Source organism: Drosophila erecta, unplaced genomic scaffold (genome assembly GCF_003286155.1).
Source record: "Drosophila erecta strain 14021-0224.00,06,07 unplaced genomic scaffold, DereRS2 tig00000021-arrow-pilon, whole genome shotgun sequence".
Lineage (NCBI taxonomy): Eukaryota > Metazoa > Arthropoda > Insecta > Diptera > Drosophilidae > Drosophila > Drosophila erecta.
The window spans coordinates 16,355,153-16,375,655 of NW_020825198.1; the positions used below are offsets into that span (position 1 = coordinate 16,355,153).

A 20,503-nucleotide genomic window follows, 5' to 3' on the forward strand; every position below is an offset into this window, starting at 1 on the left:
ATGCAACTTTCCTATAGGTCTTGTATTTATTTCTCACCCGATACTGAGTTGATCAAGTCGATTGTGGCACAGCTAAACGTAAATGAAACCAAAGGCTTTGGAAACTCGCACAAACTTAATGACGCGTTGCTTAATTTTTCGATTAAATCGAAATCTGTGATTGGTATCGAATTTTCCGGCAACTGGACTGAATGGCCTGATAAACTGTCTTTCACTCTTCGTCCTCCCATGGTATATGATTTCAATGCGAATATTATGTACTCAAGCACTGGCGATTTTCCATTGTATAAAAACGGCTTTTTAGCCATACAGCAGACGTTGAGCCAAGTTTATATCAAGCACAAGCTTAAGGAATTTAATAAGGCCCAGGAGAATATCAACTTTCCACTAATCAAGGACTTGCCTTCCCCGCCCATTTTTAATTATAACAAAGCATTAGAATTTTTGGCAGAGCTTGTTATTTTTTTAATTACTTTCATTGTGGTTTTTAATTTGGTAGAGGTAACGGAATCATAGCTCTAATGTTTATATTACACAAAGTTTCTCACACTCTACGTTGCAGTTTATCGTCGATGAAAAGGAGCTCCAGCTTAAGGTGACACTTATGCATTTGGGTGTGGGCTCCTGTCTGCAGTGGGTGGCGTGGTACATCCTGGCCTTCATAATTTTCTTGATCGGATCATTGGCAATAACATTGTTCTGGAAACTCGTCCCACCAAAATCTGAGATATCCTTTCTGCCCTCAACCCACTGGTCGATGCTACTGGTCAGTCTGCTAGTGGCGGCCCACTGCGCGATCTGCTTTGGCTTCCTGATAAGCAGTCTAAAGACTACCAAACATTACTTGGGCCTGATCACGACTTTTATCCTGTATGCCACCAAAGTTCCGAGTATGTTCTTGATAAGCGTGGAACATTCCGCGGGACTTAGCCTTCTCTGCTGTTTTTTTTTGTTATCTGGACAGCATATGCTGTATGCAAGCATTCTCAGTTGGGAGAGATATGGTGAAGGTCTACAGTGGGGTAATCTCTTCGAGATCTCATGGCCGGGAGAAACAGTCAGCGCTGGCAATATCATACTGATCATGCTATTCGTCAGCTTTTTTACCCTATTTCTCTGCCTATATATCGAGCAAGTCCGGCCTGGGAATTACGGGGTAGCTCGTCCCTGGCATTTCCCCTGCACCTACTGCTGCTCCACGAAAAGTTTCGTGCCCTATAGGCGGCTCTTTTACAGATTTTTCGGCATATATAGGGCGGCTCCAGATGAGGAACGTCCCGATCCCAAATTGATTGAGCCGGATCCCGAGGGCTTGATCCCCGGCGTTCAGATCAGGGGTCTCAGAAAGTCTTTCGGCAATGTGGAAGTCGTGAAGAACGTTAGCTTCGACATGTTCGAGGGACAGATCACGGTGCTGATGGGACACAATGGAGCGGGCAAGACTACACTACTCACTATGCTGGCTGGCTTCATTACGCCCACTTCGGGGACGGCTCTGATAAATGGCTTTGACATTCGTCAGGAACGGAGGAAGGCCCGGAGCTGCATTAGTCTATGCCCGCAGCAAAATGTACTCTTTAGCGGACTCAGCGTGTCCAGTCACATACAGCTCTTCAGTCGGCTTCGAGGACTCCGGGGCGCGGAGGTCAAGGCTGAGGTGCAATTGTACCTGATGAAGCTTAATTTGGAGATAAAGAAGAAAACGGCAGCTCAGAACCTCTCCGGTGGAGCCCAGCGGCGTCTATGTGTGGCCTGTTGTCTTTGCGGTGGAGTCAAGGTACAGTAGTCATGTAAACCTAGCTTTGATTTTTTTAGCTTTTAGTTTATACATTATTAAGCTTCTTACTCGTACAGCAGATAAAATGCATTAAAAAGTATGATTAACACGTATAAGGGTTAGGTTCTCATCTGCGACGAACCCTCTACCGGCTTGGATCCAGGCGCCCGGCGGGAATTGTGGAGACTAATACTGGAGGCGAAGGAAGGCCGTACCATACTCCTGACCACCCACCAGTTGGACGACGGAGAGGTCCTGGGCGATCGGATGGTCATCATCAGCGATGGTCAGTTGCGATGCATTGGATCGCTGTCATTCCTCAAGAAACTGGTAGATGCCAACTGCTTGCTTACCTGCGAAGTCAGGAAGCGATGTGACGTGGAGCAGCTGACATCCCTGATATCCCGCTATGTGGGTAATATCCAACCGTTCAGTATCAAAGGCCGAGATATTTGCTACAAGTTGCCAATCAGCAAGACCAATTCCTATTCCCCGCTCTTCCGCGACTTGGAGCGCCAGATGAACACGTTGGGTGTGCGGGGTTTCAGCATAAGCTCAGTGAGTCTGGAGGAGATTTTCATGACCTTGGGAGCGGAGGACCTAAATACGCGCAAAATGGGAGGTGCTGAGAAAAGAGATGAAGACTATAATGATCAAGTTGATGGGGATCAGGATGAAAATGTGAGCAGCTGTGGAAAGCAATGGAGAGCGATGATGACCAAGAAGATTCTGGCTCTGTATGACAGCAAGGTAATATGACCACATTTCAGTTATTTGGACTGTGATGTATCTTCCATTTTGTACAAAGGTTTACTTCCTAATTCTGTTTTTGTTGCCCATTGTTTACTTAATAACAATGCTGATTCTGGAGCCTGGGGATTCGCATTTGGGCAAGATGACCATGGACATCACCGAGTACGGGGATGATAAGGCCACAATTTTGGTGTCAGTACCGGAAAACAGGTCATATAAGGAAGAACGTCGTTTACAGTATATCGCGTCCTTGATCAAGGGAGAGTTCAAGCTTAAGGTAATATCGGAAACAGTTAATGACTTCGTGACGAAGGCCTGGAAGTCGAAAAATGGCAGACGTGAGATTACCTTCATGCCAATGGCTATCGACATTGCGGATTCGCTGGGTGTGATCGGCTGGGTCGGACCCAGGCACTACGTTCATGCGGCGCCCATGATTCTTAATCTGGTCTACAATGCCATCGCCCGCGAACTCATGGGTCCAAAAATCACCATAGAGGTTACCAGCGCTCCATTTATACAGAAAACTGAAAAAATTGATACTCCTCAGGGAGCCGCATTCTTCGTCATATTCTATGTGCTGATTGTCATGATTTTGTTTGCGAATGCTATAATCCAAGAGCACGTCTCGCACATGAAGATGCAACAGGAAGTATCTGGTCTGAGGATGATCACATACTGGCTGAGTCACCTAACCTTCGACTTGGTGGTCTTTACAATTTTGGCGCTGTCCCTGCTGTTGCCCCTGAGCAAATATGCGCCCTGGTACTTTTTGCTGGAAGTGCTCTTGGCCACCGGAATTGCATGTCTAATATTTATCTATTTCTTTATATCTACGCTTTCAGCCTCAAGTCTTGGCATAAACATTATCTTATCTTGCGGTAAGAGATTCCTACGCTTCCAATCCAATCCAAATATTTATTCCATTTTTAATTTAAAACTCTAACCCTCTATCAGGTTTACTTCTGATGTTTCTTATGGCGTTTTTTGGACAGTTGGCGCTGAAGTATAAAATTCTATATGTAATAATATACCTGGCCCACTTGCATCCTATATATTCTTGCCATCAGTGCATGCAAAAACTAAACCACTACACGACTTTTTGCGGGTCTTACCAACCGGCAACAAATACAATGGCCTCTGAAATGAATTGCATAAACCCCATTGCAATGTTGTATCCACGATGTGTGTGCGAAAGTGAGTCTTGAAGAACGTAGTGCTGGTTCACAATAATTCAAATTACTTATAACAGATCCCGGTATCTACCCTGAGCTACTGGTCATGCTTGGCGGGGCCATCATATTTTTTATGTTGTTAATGTTTTTTGAGTATGGCAGCTGTATTTGGTACAGATGTGTTGGGTGCTGCCCAAACCGCTCAAAGAGCTCCATTGAGGATCCCAAAGTGGCTAGAGAGGCTGAGAAAATAAGAGCTATGAATGCTGATCAAATTCGATCACGGGCGTTGGTCGTTGATGGGGTTTCAAAGAAGTATTGCAGTGGATTCCTAGCGGTCAATAACATTTCCTTTGCTCTGAGACCGTGAGTGTACTCATTCCCGTAGTATAAATTATATTTTCATAGTTTTTGTTTTACGAACTGAAACAACTGCATAATTTCAGGAGACACTGCCTAGGACTTCTTGGCCCCAATGGCGCTGGAAAAACAAGCACGTTCAAAATGATAGTTGGGGAGCATGCGATCGGCTCAGGAAACATATATATCGCAGGCTATAACATGAAAAAGGAACGGAATAAGGCGATGCAGGAAATCGGCTACTGTCCTCAATATGACTCGTTTTTCGAGTTTCTCACCGGGCGCCAGATGCTAAAAATATTCCTTCTGATATGGGGCTGTCCAAGCAAACGCTTGAATCAACGATGTGAGCAACTAGGCGATCAGTTCGGTTTTAGGAAGCACTTGGATAAAAAGGTAGGGGTACAAGTAACATGGCTTTGGTTAACATCTGTTCATGGTCACACCTCAGATATCGTACTACAGTGGAGGAACGAAACGGAAAATCAACGCTGCAGTTGCCTGTGGGGCAAAATCACTTATTTGCTTGGACGAGCCCAGTGCCGGAGTGGATCCCGCATCGCGACGACACGTCTGGACCATTATCAACGAGAATGCCCAGCAGGGAAAGTCCGTCTTGCTCACCTCCCACAACATGGACGAGATAAACGCCCTTTGCTCGAAAAGCGTTGTCATGGTGGACGGACGAATATACGCCATGGGATCGAATCAGCACGTCAAAAACAAAATATGCAAGGGAATGCTGCTGAAACTGGTTGTAAATGAACAGCCAGATAAGTAAGTTTTAGACTTGATTAGCGTATTTTCACCTGCATACAACCCTTTCAGAATGTTGGCAATGCTGACGAAGATTGAGGATGACATCAGTAAGTCCTATCCCACGGCAGAACTAAAGTAAGTAAACGTGACAATTTCGGGATACGTAAAAATATTGTTTTTGGAAGATACCTTCAAATTCAAATTCAAATTCTTAAATTTGTATATTTTCTCATACGGGATTTTCATACATTATTTTCTTATAGAGAAACTTACGAGTTTAGTGGCAGATTAACATTTTTATTTTCCGAGGACACAAGGTGGTCGCAGGTCTTTGAATTCGTCGAAGGCAATCGCAGTGCCTGGAAACTGGCCGACTATTCCATATCACAGCCATCTTTGGAAGACGTATTTGAGGAGATTGCTGAACAGAGAAGGAAAAAGAAAGATGGAATCTGATTATATTTAATCATGAATTAGTTAATTAGTTTAATTCAAGCAATAAAAAGAAAGGCCACGACTTATGAATATACTTGTAACTAGTTTTGAACTAGTTTTGGCCATAGACTTGTCATGCAATCCACTTAGTAGGGAAGCAGTGTTCTTCTCCACTTACAGACGAAGTGATAAAATAGAAATTACTGGTAAGCCGTCATGAAGTAATTTCCTATTTAAAATGTCGATCAATTACCTTTGCCAGCATGAATAAGAATATAATAGGCTGTTTATCATTTTATTTTAGTATGAGTATTAAAAGTAGTTTTCAAAGTGTTTAAATCTTACTGAATGCTTTCAATTTAACTCACAAGTGCGATAGTTTGGTGAGCTATTAAGGACGAAAAGGAAGGACGAAAACATCAATTACTCAATGAAAGTGGATAGCCCTGTTTAAAATCGATTCTGCCAGCCGCTTTGTGGGTACTTAAAGCTCTTACAGACGATTTCACGTGGACTATAGCTTAGCCTCTAGGGTTGACAGCTTACTACATATAGTCGAGATGAGTGGCATGAGATACAATTTATTCCTTGTTTTAACCAATTTGGTACTGCAACTGGACATCCAAGCCTGGGCGATCAAGTCTGTACAAGTCTGAACTTGAACTAATGAAGTAATGTTTACTTCAATAACCACTTTTTTGCTCAATTGCTCCAAGTACCTTCAATTGTCAAGAATTTTAACATTTTCATAATTTTTGGGGCCTCCCTATATCCGAAATCACCCTCGATCGGGAAAAATCGATCAATATTATTATGCAATCTTCACACTTTGCCTTGGCTTTTATAAACATAAAATACATATCCATTTAAATTTTTTTGCAAATAAAACTTGTTCTTTTACTTCAAGTACGAAATATTCAAGGCATACGTACTTTTACAATTTTATCCTATCAGATATATGTATGCAGACCCTTCTTCAATGAATAAACAGGAAGAGAACTCCTACTACTATCAACTTTATAAATATACATATATATATTTTATATTTTTTTGTAACTTTCAGTCAAATGTAAGATTTATTTTATATATTGTTGGTTCTGTTCGGTTGTCAGCGCATTTCGCAGCCACCTCATTCTCCATTGTGGGCTTTACGTTTGTTTCAATTCATTGATTTGGCAAAAGCGTTCAATTTTCGATTGGCCTTAATCAATGATGCGTTAAATATAGTTACATAATATATCTTTTGTGGCGCCCCATCATCAATATTGGAAAGTGCAATTGCAAGAGCAAAAATAACAAGAGAAACAATTGAAAAGCACAATACAGTGTGCAACGTGAGAACGGTTTACTGATGGGAATGGCAAGTTGATGGAAGGACAAAAAAATCGGAAGGTTCGGAAGGAAGAAGGTTATCCTGAGAGCTAACAGCGAAAAGCAAACGTTTCACTAAGACTTTCCAAGAAAGAGTAGCAGACCCCAGAAATACTCTAATTGGCGTGAGGGTATATGACAAAATGTTGAACAATTGCCCATTATTTTCGGATATAAATCTATATCAATGCAATGAAAATAAGTTCATAAGTTAATATTTGTTTTGCAACTCATATTCAAGTGGCATAACAGCTAGGATAACACCTAGTTTAGGATATGATATTAAGATATTAATCATAATATTTTATTACACATATGTGTCCTTCATGTCCTTGTAGCTGAGTACCTGAATAGGGTATTCAGTGTGTCAGTCACATGGGACCATTTGTAGGTTCTGTGCGCTGGTAGATGTTTGCGCTTTTCCCTGGCTTTTTGCCCTTCCATGTCTCTGGCTTCGACTCCATTTTCTATTATTGTTTTCTTTATTTGAATTGCAGTACGTGTTTGCACCTAGGGCACTTTGTGTTCCTGGCACTGGCTGTTTACATTTTGGATGCCGTCGGAGCAGCTGCGTCCAAAGGGTTGAGCCCCGCATCCGTACATTTTGCCGCTCCAGCTTCACCCATTCGATGTTTGCATTATTATTATTTCGTAAGCCTTGTTCCGAAGCTCACAATTGTTGACCGCATCAGCTGGAGCCGTTTTATGGGCTTAATAATGGGCATGAGGCGTGAGGGGGAATGATTGTGGAGTGCCGCCCCCTGAATCAAGCGTCATTTTCATTAAAATAATGCTACACTTCTGCCCCGAAATGGGTCGAGTCCTGGTTTCTGGCGTCCTCAAACGACACAGGGCACAATCGACTGCCATCTGCGGTTAACCGCTTAGCGATGCCCATCATCGGGAGATTGCACATATGCCACCATGTCCTGCGGCTACGCGTGTCCTGCGCCCCGCCATCCTTCCATACCTTCCTCGCCGCATTGTCCCCTTATATACTCCTGTAACTCCCTGACCCCTGGACTATGTGTGCTTACGAGTGCGTATAATTGAGTTAGTGTGATTTCTATAATCAACTTTCGCACTATACCAAACCATTCTGAAGTATCTCTCTAGGGGGAGAACTCAGTTTAAAATTCTATTATTAATTCGATAATTTATTCCTCCATAGCAGGTTGTAAAACAAAATTAGTCATGCAATCGATTTTAAAATCTAAATACTTAGACAACTGTGAATGTAGTAGCGTCCAAAATGTAAACGAAGCCTTGGGCCAACGGCAAATATATTTGGGGAGGTGTATGAATGGTTGATGGTATTTTGTCAGTCTATCCGTTGCACCTCCATTTGATATTTGTGAATAGCGATCTATTCAAGCGTTCACAGGGCACTGAATAATTTATTTTAGTGGAGCGATGTTTGGATGCGCAGAGTTCATAGGTCGCTTCCGGATTCCGGGTACATAGCTCATCCTCCGGAATTTCACCGTGCTGAAAATGTAGCCCCGTGTGGATCACGTGGTTTATTGAATAGATTACTGTTTTGTGCCCCCGATTCTGAAATGCACATTGGACTCAACAATCGTTGGACGAAGACTAACGCAGAAATAATATAATTTATGTGCCGTGTTCTAAACGATTACAAAATATATTAACTGACACATATCCTTTTCCAATAGTTTCATAATAAACTTTATGAGTAAGAAATTTACCGAAAGTAGCACATTAAATCTCTCAGTGTATACACTACAGGCAGGACTAGTGACTAGTCACATTGTGAGCAGAAATCGTATGCATGACGAATTTAATTCGGTCCGCTGCAGTTTTTTTTTTTTTTAATTTTTGACTTCGCTGAACTGAGGGTGAACAGGGCATACATATGTACATATGTAAATCATCTTTTCAAAGCTGAATGAAAATGAGAATGATAAGAATCTCGTTGAAAATTGCACGGGAGTTTAAAAAAATAAAGTGTGATTTCACTTAGTAACTTAAATGGTTTTGACTTTTAAAACTTGCAGATGTAAATCCCATTAGCAATAAGCAAGAAATTCACAATTAAAATAAGATAAAATGCTTTAGTCGATTTCCCCGATGATCAGAAACCCGTAACTCAGCTAGTGAAAGTGCGAAAGAGAAATTTAATAATTTTCTTATGGGTATAAATTGCGAATAAAATTAAGAAATGAAACAAAATTTGTTCAACAGTTTTGGCGGTTTGTGGGTGGTAGAGTGGGCGTGACAAAACTATTTTTGGCAAATCGATATAAATTTACAAAACTAATAAAAAAATGAAAAAATATCCAAACATTTATCAAAAATGTGGTCGTGTCAGTTTTGGGCGGCTTGTGGTGCGGTAGAGTGTTCGTGTCAAAAAGGTTTACAAAAATATTACAACATTTACAAAAAATGTAACCGTGGCAGGTTTGTTGGATTTTTGGGCGTTAGAGTGCGAAATAATCTTACGATGCGTCTAAGTCTCTGGAAGCTGCATGCTTAATCTCAACATTCTAGTTCCGAGATCGAAACGTTCATACGGACAAACGGACGGACATGGCCACTCGGCTATTGAAACTCGGAAACGCTTCCTTCTGCCTGTTACATACTCTTAAACGAATCTAGTATACCCTTTTACTCTACGAGTACTTTTACTTTTACTCTAACGGGTATAAAAACTTTCTGGTGAAATAAGCAATTTTAATGCACGGTGCAATGGAACCATTAAAGATTATCTCCTCTTTTGGTGCATCATAGAAATTTGTATACCCCGTAAAAAATGCACTGACCGGATCATTTTATCAATATTTCTGTATTGACAGCGGAAAGCAATTGATGTCAGTGACAAAAGGGAAATGCCATCAAGCAAGTCAAGCTGACATCGAGGCTTGTCCTTTCCTCCTTTCCTTCGGTTTTCTTCATTTTTCCACTGTCCCATAGTAATTTCTTAAACTGCCAAAAATTTTTGGAATCTTTTGGTATTTCAGAAGCCTAAATTGTTTTATTGTACCGTAATACTTGGGTTGAGGTAAATAATTTTGTTTCTGAAATAAAGTATTATAAGGTGAACTGGCGTGAATAATTTTCCCAAATTATGTTTTTGTAATAAAACCGCCAAAATGTTACACAAATGGTAGAAGAATAATGCGCATCCCATTTTTATGTTGGTAACAATAGTTCGATACTTTTTTTGTAGTGTACTCCTCGCCTTGTTATTGCATTGTGATTCCTTGTTGCTGTTTGCGGGGGATTATTGAATGCGAATGACCTGACCCAGTGGCTTCTCCTTGAACATCCTCCAACGCCATGGATGCGGCTGTCCTGCGGATGTCCACTTTCTCCTTGAATCGCTTTTTGTGTTTACTCGCATTTCCTGCACATTTCCGGCTCAATGGGAATGTGGCAAACTGTTCCCCGATGTTCGCAGAAGCATGAGAAATTGTGGGCTTGATTGGTAAAATACCTTGGAATCGCAACGGTATTCCTGCGACGGGCTTAATTTGGATTGAGGTGCAATTGGTTTCGTTTCTGCTGGGATAATTTTGGTCAGTTGCCATGTCACAGATCGCAAGGTTTCCTAGTCCTTCTGGTCTAAGTTGATTTAAGAACTAGCTGTTACTTGCTCGTTCTACCTGCTTACATTCAAACCTTCCATTATAAAATAATGTTAATGCCACATGCAAACGCATAGTATTTCTGGTAAATTATTCTATAAATTTTTAATTACATACATTACATTTTCTTATGTTTATTTACATAGTTTTTTTAAACATATAATTGCTGCAGGGGGTATAAAATCTTCCGCTTTCCGTAGCAGGCGTCCGTTCTGGTTTAATTTGGAACAATAAACACATAATTAGTTTTTGGATGTATATTTGCATACTTAACAAGGTAAATTAACTTGCCCTGCACAAAAATCCTATAAGCTGTCACCTTCGTTATGCGAGTCATTTTTCCGCTTACTTTTCTACCAGTTACTTTCTCCTTTAGCAGCTGCAAGTGCGCGCGACAATGTTTGCAGCATATTTTATGTGTCTTTCCATTGGTTGAGTTGACTCTTTCTGTGCCATCACCCATACGCCACGTTACCGCATCGCCTTGAAGGTTGTTACCTGCGGTACATTTGTCATGGCTTTGGACGGCTGAGATTGAATGTGGAATTACGGCATGGTTCGGAGCGGAAGGAAGTGCTATATGGGATGATGCCATCTGTTTAGCTGAGCATCGAATGCATTCGGAGTAGCCGGAGGGAATACTTGAATCCGAGGGATTGATGGCATACCACTTTGTCACAAAGGGTTACAAGTATATTGGGCTTTTGGTGTTCGATCATATATCAGCAGCCTGCAGTTTGTATATAACTATCATACAATACGAAAGTGGATATGATTTCCGCTTAGAAATTACCACTTAATGAAGTGTACGTAACTGCACTGCGAAATAAATGCATTACCTGAACGCTATTTGAATTGAAATTCAGCAATCGACAATTAATTTACGTTCGAGTAACCTCGAAGGAAATAAATGTTTATCCAATAAAAAATGTGTTCACTTTCACCCCTCTGATCCAAAAGCCAGCAACGAGAAATAGCCCCTTTGAAAGCAATGTATGTTAATTACTTCAAGCGAAACAAAGTTAGTATTATGGCCACAAGAACCCCTGGCCCACATGCTTTTGCCTTTGCTCTGTGCTAAATTAATTAAATCAAGCTAAGAAAATTCACAAACACGTTTTAGTGAGGAAGAAGGCGGTATGCCAGGCGGCATACCCGCGATTTTTAATTGCATTTTAATGACTTTATTCCGCTGAAATAGGCCAGAACACAGAGAGCCATTAAACTGATTAATCTCAGCCATTGACACCTCGGGGCTGTAATTAAAGTGGCCCAAGTCGAAGGGATTCCATCATAACTCGACAGCCAACGATATAAGCCGGCAAAAAATGCAACTTTCCATTGAGGTGGCTGGCTGTCAGTATCAGGCGGAAATCGGGGTATAGTATACAGACTGAACAGAACGAGAACATTGCCATATGGCATGTGGCAGCGACACTGGCATGGACAAAAAGTAAGTCCGACAATTGGCAGTTTCGCAAAATAACTTTGTTGGCGCTGCCAGTGGCCCGAAATAGCCGACACAGCATATATAACTAATACTCCCAGTTGGCAGCTGACCACAGACCAGCCATCCGACCAAACATCCAACCGCCCAGCCAGCCAATCCATTCCACGAACCCAACCGATGGACAATAAAACAAATCGAATAGAACTTCATTTTCTCCAACAATTTTTTGCTCGCTTTTCTTCTTTCTTTTTTTTTTTTGTGGGCATTGGGTATTGGACGACGTGTTTGGTTTTGTGTTGTCGCTGGCTTTGTGAAAATGGCCTAAAATGCGGAGCAAAATCAGTGTTTAATTAAGTTATAAAAATGTTTTGGTCACTTAAGCCCAGAACCAAGAGAATTTTTCTACCGGAACACAATGCGGGCAAATAAAGTGGAAATGTGTTGTGATTAGTGATCTTTCTCATATTAGAACATATAGAAATAAGAATCATTTACGATCTAATATTTCGCGCACTTCTTTGTTATTATTATTGTTTTAGATAGAAACATTTCATGGTCTTCCCTTAGTTAAAATATGTTCCATTCCATTGTCGTTCCACTTTCACGTTGCAATCATTCAGAAAAAGAACTGCATACTTGCAGGCGGTACTCAAAAATTGCTTACCACCACAGCAGCCATTTTGCTTTCCTTTTTTCTTCCTGGTTTTTTATTATTATGGAAAGGAATATTTATGAGCATTTATGCGTACCGTGGACTTTGACTTTTTTTGAGGTATGCTGAACTATGCCAGCGTTGGAGAAAATATTTTATTTCCTAAAACAGAAAAATTTGTGGCAAAACGTAAAAAAGTGCAAACTAAATGAAGGCATTGAGCGTTCCACCAATATAATTTCAGATATAATCGAAGAAGTGTTTGTAAAGTCATAAAAATGTCGTGTTATTTTTAAAGGATTTTTTAAACACCAAAAAATTTAAATAGGGTAATTAGCCGGCCATCACTTTACATAAGCTTCGTGCTTATGTATGTACATGTATGAAAGTCGTATGAGCTGCTGCAGCTTAGTTATTCTGCAACTTCTTCATCCGTTTCCTTATGCGAATGTGCATGCTTAAGCTGCTTTTCCACGCACACATGCTCAAGCACACAGGAAAAGCGAGCAAAGCAGTGAGAAAAGCGGGGAAAAACAACACATTGAGCTGAGCTTAACGGCTGGCGCATAAGTTTCAAAGTCAGCATGGAAGGTCCGATTCTCAGTTCGACTGTCTTGCAACTTTTGCAGCGTCGTCGTCTTCTGCTTCGAAACGCTCATACACATGGGAAATAGATTGGTGGGAGCGAAATATCATTTAAATCATTTTTAAATTTAAATTTTCAAATATTTCCTACATCAAGAACGTTGAAGCTGCATTGAGTGCAATTTCTAATTGATAATTTTGAAAGGCCCCTTTCAAATGTTACAATTTTTGGTTGTGTAGGAAAAGTGTTTCGTAATGGTAAGGGACTCAGGACGAGACGGGGTAAAATTTATCTGGGCACGTCGTCTGTGTATTTCAAATGCAATCCATTGTACTCATCTGGCTGTGTGTGTGTGTGTGTGTGTGTGTGTGCCGTGCTTTATGTCCAGCGTGTTTTGTTTGTGTTACCAAAATCCCCACTATTTGCGAGTGTGAGGGTCTGAGAAATTCGCATCTAGGGGCGCTGCGTTTGCACTTTGGGAACTCTTTTGAACGCCTCTCGCAAACGCATGTTATGCTGCAATTTCAACAGGGCCATTGGCCTGACTCCTAGGTCCTAAATCTTTATATCCCTTTAGTTCACAACCATATTAACACTATATACGTATTTATTAAAGTGGCCATCCAACACTTGATTCAAATATTTGCTTAACGTAACATTGAGCTAAAAATAATGAAGCACGAGTTATAGATAGATGTAGATATCCGATACGTCTAATTTCGCCCTAAGCCGCAATTCGTCAAGGATTCCATGTAAATGAGCCGCAAATTTATTTGGCCCAAATGGCAACGCGAAACACGTAATTTCAACGAGCATGTGAAGTGTTTGATTGAGAGAGTGGCCGAGATGGTAATCGAATTTCAATGAAATTATACTGCGGCAAGCAATTATCATGATTATGGTGATTATGATGTTGTGCGGTCACGTCTGCGGACTGAAGGGGTTAAGGGTGTGGGGTCATCTTCGCCGCGTTGGTCAAGAGTCGAGGATAAGGTGTGCGGCTAATTGGTTTGCTGTTTGAAAATTAATTCAATGCTAATTATTGGCTAACATGTACACAATAAACGCAATTACAATTACGCAACTGCAGCGCCAACAACTACAAAGACTGCAATTAGGTTTGCATAATGCATATTTGCATTTTGTGCTTCATCACTGCCATGAACAATGCTGCAATGTTTTGTTTGCTATTTTTTTGGATTTGATTTTTGCTATTTTTGGCTTAATTAATCTGTCAACACTTGAAGCTGGTGTGGACATGAGCGCATTTCGCCCATTTAGCTGCGTCAACAAAATTCTATGATTTCTACAAATGCGATTTGCAATCAAGGGTGATCGAGAGTAAACGCTTTAATTCTATTTGTTTTTAATTTGGAAATATTATTAAGAGATTATGTCCGTTTTGCTGTTTTTTGTGTATTTCAAATATTCAAATAAAATGTTACTAAACCTCCTTTTATTTCTCTATTATGAAAAGAAATAAATCAAGTTAAATTTTTAAATTTTCTCAATTATTTGGATATTAAGGGGCTAAAGTACACCTATTCCGAATAGGAAACCCAAAGAAATCCTAAGATGGTTAACATCTAAAGGCCCCACAGCTACTGAGCGCATTGAAGCTAATAAACATCAAAGTTTATGCAACAATTCTTTTGAGTTTCACCTGTCAAGCACACAAGACAGTGCACACACTCACAGGCATCGCACACACATGCACAAGCACCGTGTACATATGTACACAGACTGAAATGCATAACTTTTGGTTTTCGGTTTGACATTTTGTGGTTAGATTTTAATATGTGGCAAAGTGAATGGGAAGTTACGCCGGACCCGGAACAGCAAGATGGCTAAATGCATTATGCCGCTGCTGGCTGCCACAGTGGAAACTTTGGCCGTAGAGCCCCACCACCAACTCCCCATAAGGATCCCCTTCCGAGGCACTATCATGGCAGATGCTCTGGTTGGCATGTGTGTGTGTGTAGGCCAAATTAGCATGCTTGCCACCAGAAATTCGGGTGCGTGTGTGTTGTTTGTGTTGCATGCCTCACTGTCTCCACTGTCTGGTATCGTTTGTTGTTTGTCTTTGAAAACGTGATGCAGTGCGCTGAGCAAAGAATATTTCAATTATAATTTTTATTTCATACTTTAGTACTTGGGTACTAACGATGAGTGGCTTGTTATCAGTTGGAAGGAACTTTTTAATATCCCTACATTTTTTGTTACGTATTAATGTATTTTTTATTTTATGTTCAGCTATCATTGCATACAAATTCAATTGAGAGAAAGCTGAAACCTTAATGAGTAATATTTAAAACAAATTGTAGTAATACACACTTGAAATTAAAATGTATAATTAATAAGTATATATAGGTATTCAAAATAATTTTTGCCGTGCATTCAAGACGAGGCTTAGGCTGTCAGCGAGCTGCAGCTTAAAGCCTTCGAACGAAGCCAGTCCGACCACATGGCGGATGCGTGACATTGCATAACTCACTTTGCCGAAGGGATGGCAGCGGCTGAAGGGGGTTGAGTGGGGAGTGGGTGAGTGGGTGGTGGCAACTTGGGCGAGCATCGCCAGTCCCCAGGCCTTGGAGCCGAAACTTTGTCTTGAGAGTTGAAGTTGACGTTGGCAGCGTTCCTGGAGCCCCAAATCCCCATTACCTTGCCTTGTGCAACAAGCAAATGCATTGCAACTTTATTAAAAAGTCGTAAAAGTTATAAAAACTACTAAAAGCAATGGGTAATAAGTTATTGTTTTTGTTAATAATACCGCTGTTATGGTAGTTCTTACCGCTGTTCCTTTCTGCCAGGCACGGGGTAAAAACTTTTCCTTCTCCGCTGTTGACAATGTGCAATGTCGAAATACGGCAAATGCAAATTCGAAAACGAAGAAAAGTCTGCTGTGTAATTTGATAAGTGCGATACGCGGCAAGAAACTTTATTGTTCTCCATTTCCTACTGACTTTTCCGGCAGCTCACACAGGCAGGTAGGCAATGATTTTCTTCCAGGAGCGTTTACCAACAGTATTATGACTGAGGTACAGTTGCGTTTCCATTGCAACTGATTTCACGAGCGGAAACGGAAGTCGTGCGCTGCTTTGTCGGAAATGCATTTGAAAAATAGGACTAATAGCACATTGGCTTATTTTCGGAATTATATCTTTTGTATTTGCTATTGGAAATTAATTTAGTAAAACTACTTTTTTAAAACAAAGATTAGCTTGCAAGTTATTTCGAAGCTTAAACTAACATGTTCATAAAATGTAAATTAAATGTATTTAGTATAATCCTTAAACTCTGGGTTGGTTCAATCAAAAGTACAGAAATTTAACTGGGCCCACTTTCTCCTATAACTGAATTTCCCTATTTTTGGAAGTGCACTACATTTGCTCGACTCCCTTTGTGGGCATTGTGACTGCTGTTTGCCTCCTTTGCAAATGTCATTGTTAACATGCTGGTCAACCGTTTGCTGCGACTCGTCGTCCGGATTGTGCGGCTGGCCAACTGATGTTGGCATAACAATGGACCGATGTTTATGATATGTAAGCATCTTCATTACAGGTTTCCGGCTGCTCGGGCCACAAATCCTTGCTTTCAACAGCAGCCATTAGTGCATTCTTGAAAGTTTGCCCAGGCTGCTGCCGTTTGTTGCAACTTGCAAGTAATAATTGCACTCGCGGTTAAGCACACACTCGTACACGAGATGGAGATGAGATGAGTTGCGTTGCAGGCACTTCAAATTCCAGCACACTCCGAGAAATGTGGTGAATAGTTAAACATGTGCTTTAAAGACTGATTCCAAAATGATTATGATTGTTATTTTGGTTTATCAGCATATATATCTTAAAATGTAATACCTACTTACTTCACAAAGTTTCAATTTAAGCGCAATAAATATTCAGCAGGATTATTGGCCAAAGTGCAGTGGAACTTTCGGATTCACTTTAAGTGCAACTGCCACAGCAACATGCTCCGCGCCTGAGGCGCCTGGCTTGGCAAAAGAACCGCATAGGGGGCGTAACCGGGGGCGGAGTTTGGGCGCTGGGCGTGGCAGGCGCTAGGAAGATGGAGCAGCAGCAGCTGTAATAAGACAGCTAGTCTGCCGCGGCTCCGTCTTGTTAACTTTTGCTCATTTGTGCCCCAAAATGCTGCATCAGACATCTGCAGTGGGCGTGGTGGTGAGGACGAGGTGTTGAAGTCTAGCTGCTCAACCTGACATATTAACGCTCGCCGCTTAGGGCAGCGCTTTTAGTGAGCAGAACTGGCTGCACATCTATCAATTTATCGGGCAAATATTGAAGTGTTGCAACTGCCATTTTCACTCTGCTGCAAAACTTTAGCAATTAAAAAGTTTGCCGTGGCCACACAAGCCAATAGCTCCGATAATCGCAATTAAGCATTGCTTAAACACAAAAGGGCTTTTAATGAGCGTTAAGATAATGTCGCGCACGATATCAGTATGGGTATTTTTCATGGGGTATATATGCAATTCCGCATATATGTATGTATACCCGTGTGCGACGTGCAGCGATTGACTTGTTAACTGTCACCGATAATCGTGTGCAGAGGCTCTAAGTAGCGAAAAAAAAATGGGACGAAAGGGTGCACTAATGGGGTTTTTACTTGATTCTTTAACTAAGAATAGATTTAGAGTATCACTTCTTTCTGGGTAATACATTTTTGGCAAGACCAACACCCAATAATTCGAAAAATGTATGAAAGTATCTACAGTTCAGTGGAACACCTTCCTATAATGCAAAATCAATGGATGCGATACATATCCATTTCGCTTGTGTGCATGTATCGCACACAGACAGGCACCCATACAAGCGCGAGTTGACAGGACACACACACACACACACACACTGACACGCAGTGGCGTCCATTGCCACCGCAAGTGGCAAAATGACACTCAACGAGCGTGTAAGTGCATGTCAATCGTGTTTGCCAGGCGTCAATAAAAAGTAATTTCATCTCGCATTAAAAACCAGCGGAAGGCAGCCAAACACGACTGCAGGTGAGTACTTAAAGCGGACACTTTAAAGCAGTCGTAAAAAGAACGTTAATTATGCAATTGCAATTATCGCCAGGTTTATGGTTATTGCGCAGCATACGCGCATATACCCGGAAAGTTGCACTTGGCGAAGAGGTATTCGAAATAAGTATTTTCAAATTAACTATGTATTGGCTGCAGGAAGTGCTCAAACACCAACAGAAAACAAGAGACCAGATACTCGTACAGCTCAAATGAAACGACCCCAGGTCATCTGGTTTCGCAGTGCAACAAAGGACGCAATAATCTGTGAATTTGTCAATGCTTTTATGTGCTGTGTCCCTGGCTAAAAGTTGCCGAGAATATTTGTGTTTTTAGTTGATCAAATATTCCGAAGAAAATATGAGCAGTGGTCGATTTTTACTGGTTTACGCAATAGAACGAAAGAAAAGCATAATAAAAAAACTTCATTTTAGGAAAATTCTATTCTATGAGCTTATCACGCCTTTGACTTTAATTTGTTTGAATATTCAATTAAATATTCGAATTTAAAAGAATTTCTGCATATAATCACAGTGGAATCGAAAATGTTAATTTAATGGATGAATCCCATTTGAAGTCGCCTTCACCAGTTTCCAAATGTCAGTTGAAATCTATTCGACCAGAATTTCTCCCAACTTGTTAATTAAATGCTGCCTTCTTTGCGTGATCTCTTTTAACCCAAGGCAAAGTCCTTGCCAATTTTCGAGAATGAGAAAAAAGGCATCCACTGCGTTTGGGCCGCTAATGTTGTTTGTGGACCACAAAATTCACTTGGCAACATGTGCTTCAGTCTAAGACACTGACAAAAAAATATACATATGCTTTTCAAAACGTTACAGAACATTTTTTGCGAAGTGTAACTGGAAATAAATTATATATAGACATTAAAAAGCAGAACAACTTATAAGGAACAATATGTGGTCATCAGCTTTTTTGAGCAGTGTACCTATTGCGTATGCAAAGGGCCAAGTGCTTGTGTGTGTGCATCAAAGTCGTTCCATTGGCTTTTCCACGGCGACCCAGACTTTTCCTCCTTTTTCCGACTGCCTCAATCAATTTCAATTTATCAATTTTTACAATCAACTGATTTTATCAATTTTATGGCGCATTTCAGACCACGCACGGGCCAAGAAAAGGAGGGCAAGGCAGCGCCGCTGGGCAGGAATAAAAAGGACATGCGATGTAGGAAATTTGACTGCCAGCAACAGCAGAAAATGCAGAGGCAAGCGGGCTTTGCCAGCGAAACATGTCAATAAAATCAACAAATGTCGCTGCCGGTTTATTGGCATCTTCTTGGCCCGACTGTCTGTCCTTGCCACCAACTTCCTGTTTCCTGCCCTGCGTTTTCTCCGCATGTAAATAAGCATTTTCCCGGGCTTCCTCGATTGTTATTTCAACTGGCGACCGGAAAGGAAAGAAGTCTGGGCTCTTTGGCTGGATGCCATGACTGCTGACTCTATCCTTCAATAATCCACAGGTAAGTCGCTTGAGATCCTGGCAACGTCTTATTTAAAATTCATTTCATATCTTTCACTAGGTTACTTACCTTCCTAATAGTACCGAAGGTATTTACTTGGTCATCTCTGCTTGCTTCGTCTGCATTAATAAAATAAAATACGGCCTCTTTAGCGAGCATTTATCGTACTCTTTCCGTTTGAAGCGGTACTTTGCTTATATCATTGGCTTTTTAAAGGAATGTGTCAGTAAAAAGTGTTCACTTTGTAATGCTACTGATTTATGTATTTACATTTGAGTGCAAGTAGGCTTAAGTTTAAGTTTAACATTTACTTAATTCTAATTCTAATAATAATGTATTTTCCTGGCCAAAGAGTATTAGGCAGGCGTAAGTGTAGGGCCCGAAACATTGTAATTTCCCTAATTTGTTTCTTGTTTCCCAGTGGATATTGATTACCAGGGCTGAAAACTTGGGCATTGGCCATAATTAACGGATAATTTGTGGGCCCGGCCAACGGCGTCACATGGCCAAGCTCATTTCGCTGGCATTCAAAGGAAGTGGCGGGCGAGCTGCAGACTTGCCCCTCAAAAACTCACTAATTAAAGTCAACACTCGTGACTATGACCTCATTACAGGCAAATCTGTGAGGGAAGCGGGAACATTTGGGTGGCCAGGGGGCTGGCTGCTGGTCACCTGGTGATTGTCTTCGAGTTGCCTTTGACTCGCCGTACACCCGATACTTTTTTCAAGTTCATTAGGGTAATGAAGCAGCCACAGGCCCATCCAGAGTCCTAGACCTCTGGGCCGAGGGAAAACGGAAGGGACCCGGAATAAAGTGGCGTGCGCTTTACTTTATGGGGCTCATAACCACGTATATATAGGTGTAGTCGGTGCTCCAGTTGTTGGCTCTTTGCATAATGAACGGACATAAACAGGGCCAAACTTTTTTCCACAGTTCGTAGTCTCGGCTTTGGCGCACATGACTGCCACCAACTCATTCAGTTGCTCTTGAAAGTTTTTGGTTATTGCCCAGATGTATTTTTAAATACACATTATATTTGCTAACGCTATTTGCTAAATTAGTAA

At 41.1% G+C, this 20,503-nt stretch overlaps 1 protein-coding gene across 1 annotated transcript; it reads left to right on the forward strand.

The window, feature by feature from the left end:
• Window positions 1–255: 255 nt before the first annotated feature.
• On the forward strand, window positions 256–5,334 carry LOC6546278 (ATP-binding cassette sub-family A member 1). Its single transcript, XM_001972866.3, has 10 exons — window positions 256–501; window positions 563–1,777; window positions 1,901–2,527; window positions 2,586–3,411; window positions 3,488–3,727; window positions 3,783–4,071; window positions 4,152–4,461; window positions 4,517–4,842; window positions 4,894–4,959; window positions 5,088–5,334. Exons 1-10 carry the CDS (start codon window positions 256–258, stop codon window positions 5,278–5,280), a joined length of 4,338 nt encoding a protein of 1,445 aa, XP_001972902.2. The 3' UTR covers window positions 5,281–5,334.
• The last annotated feature ends 15,169 nt before the right edge of the window (window positions 5,335–20,503 follow it).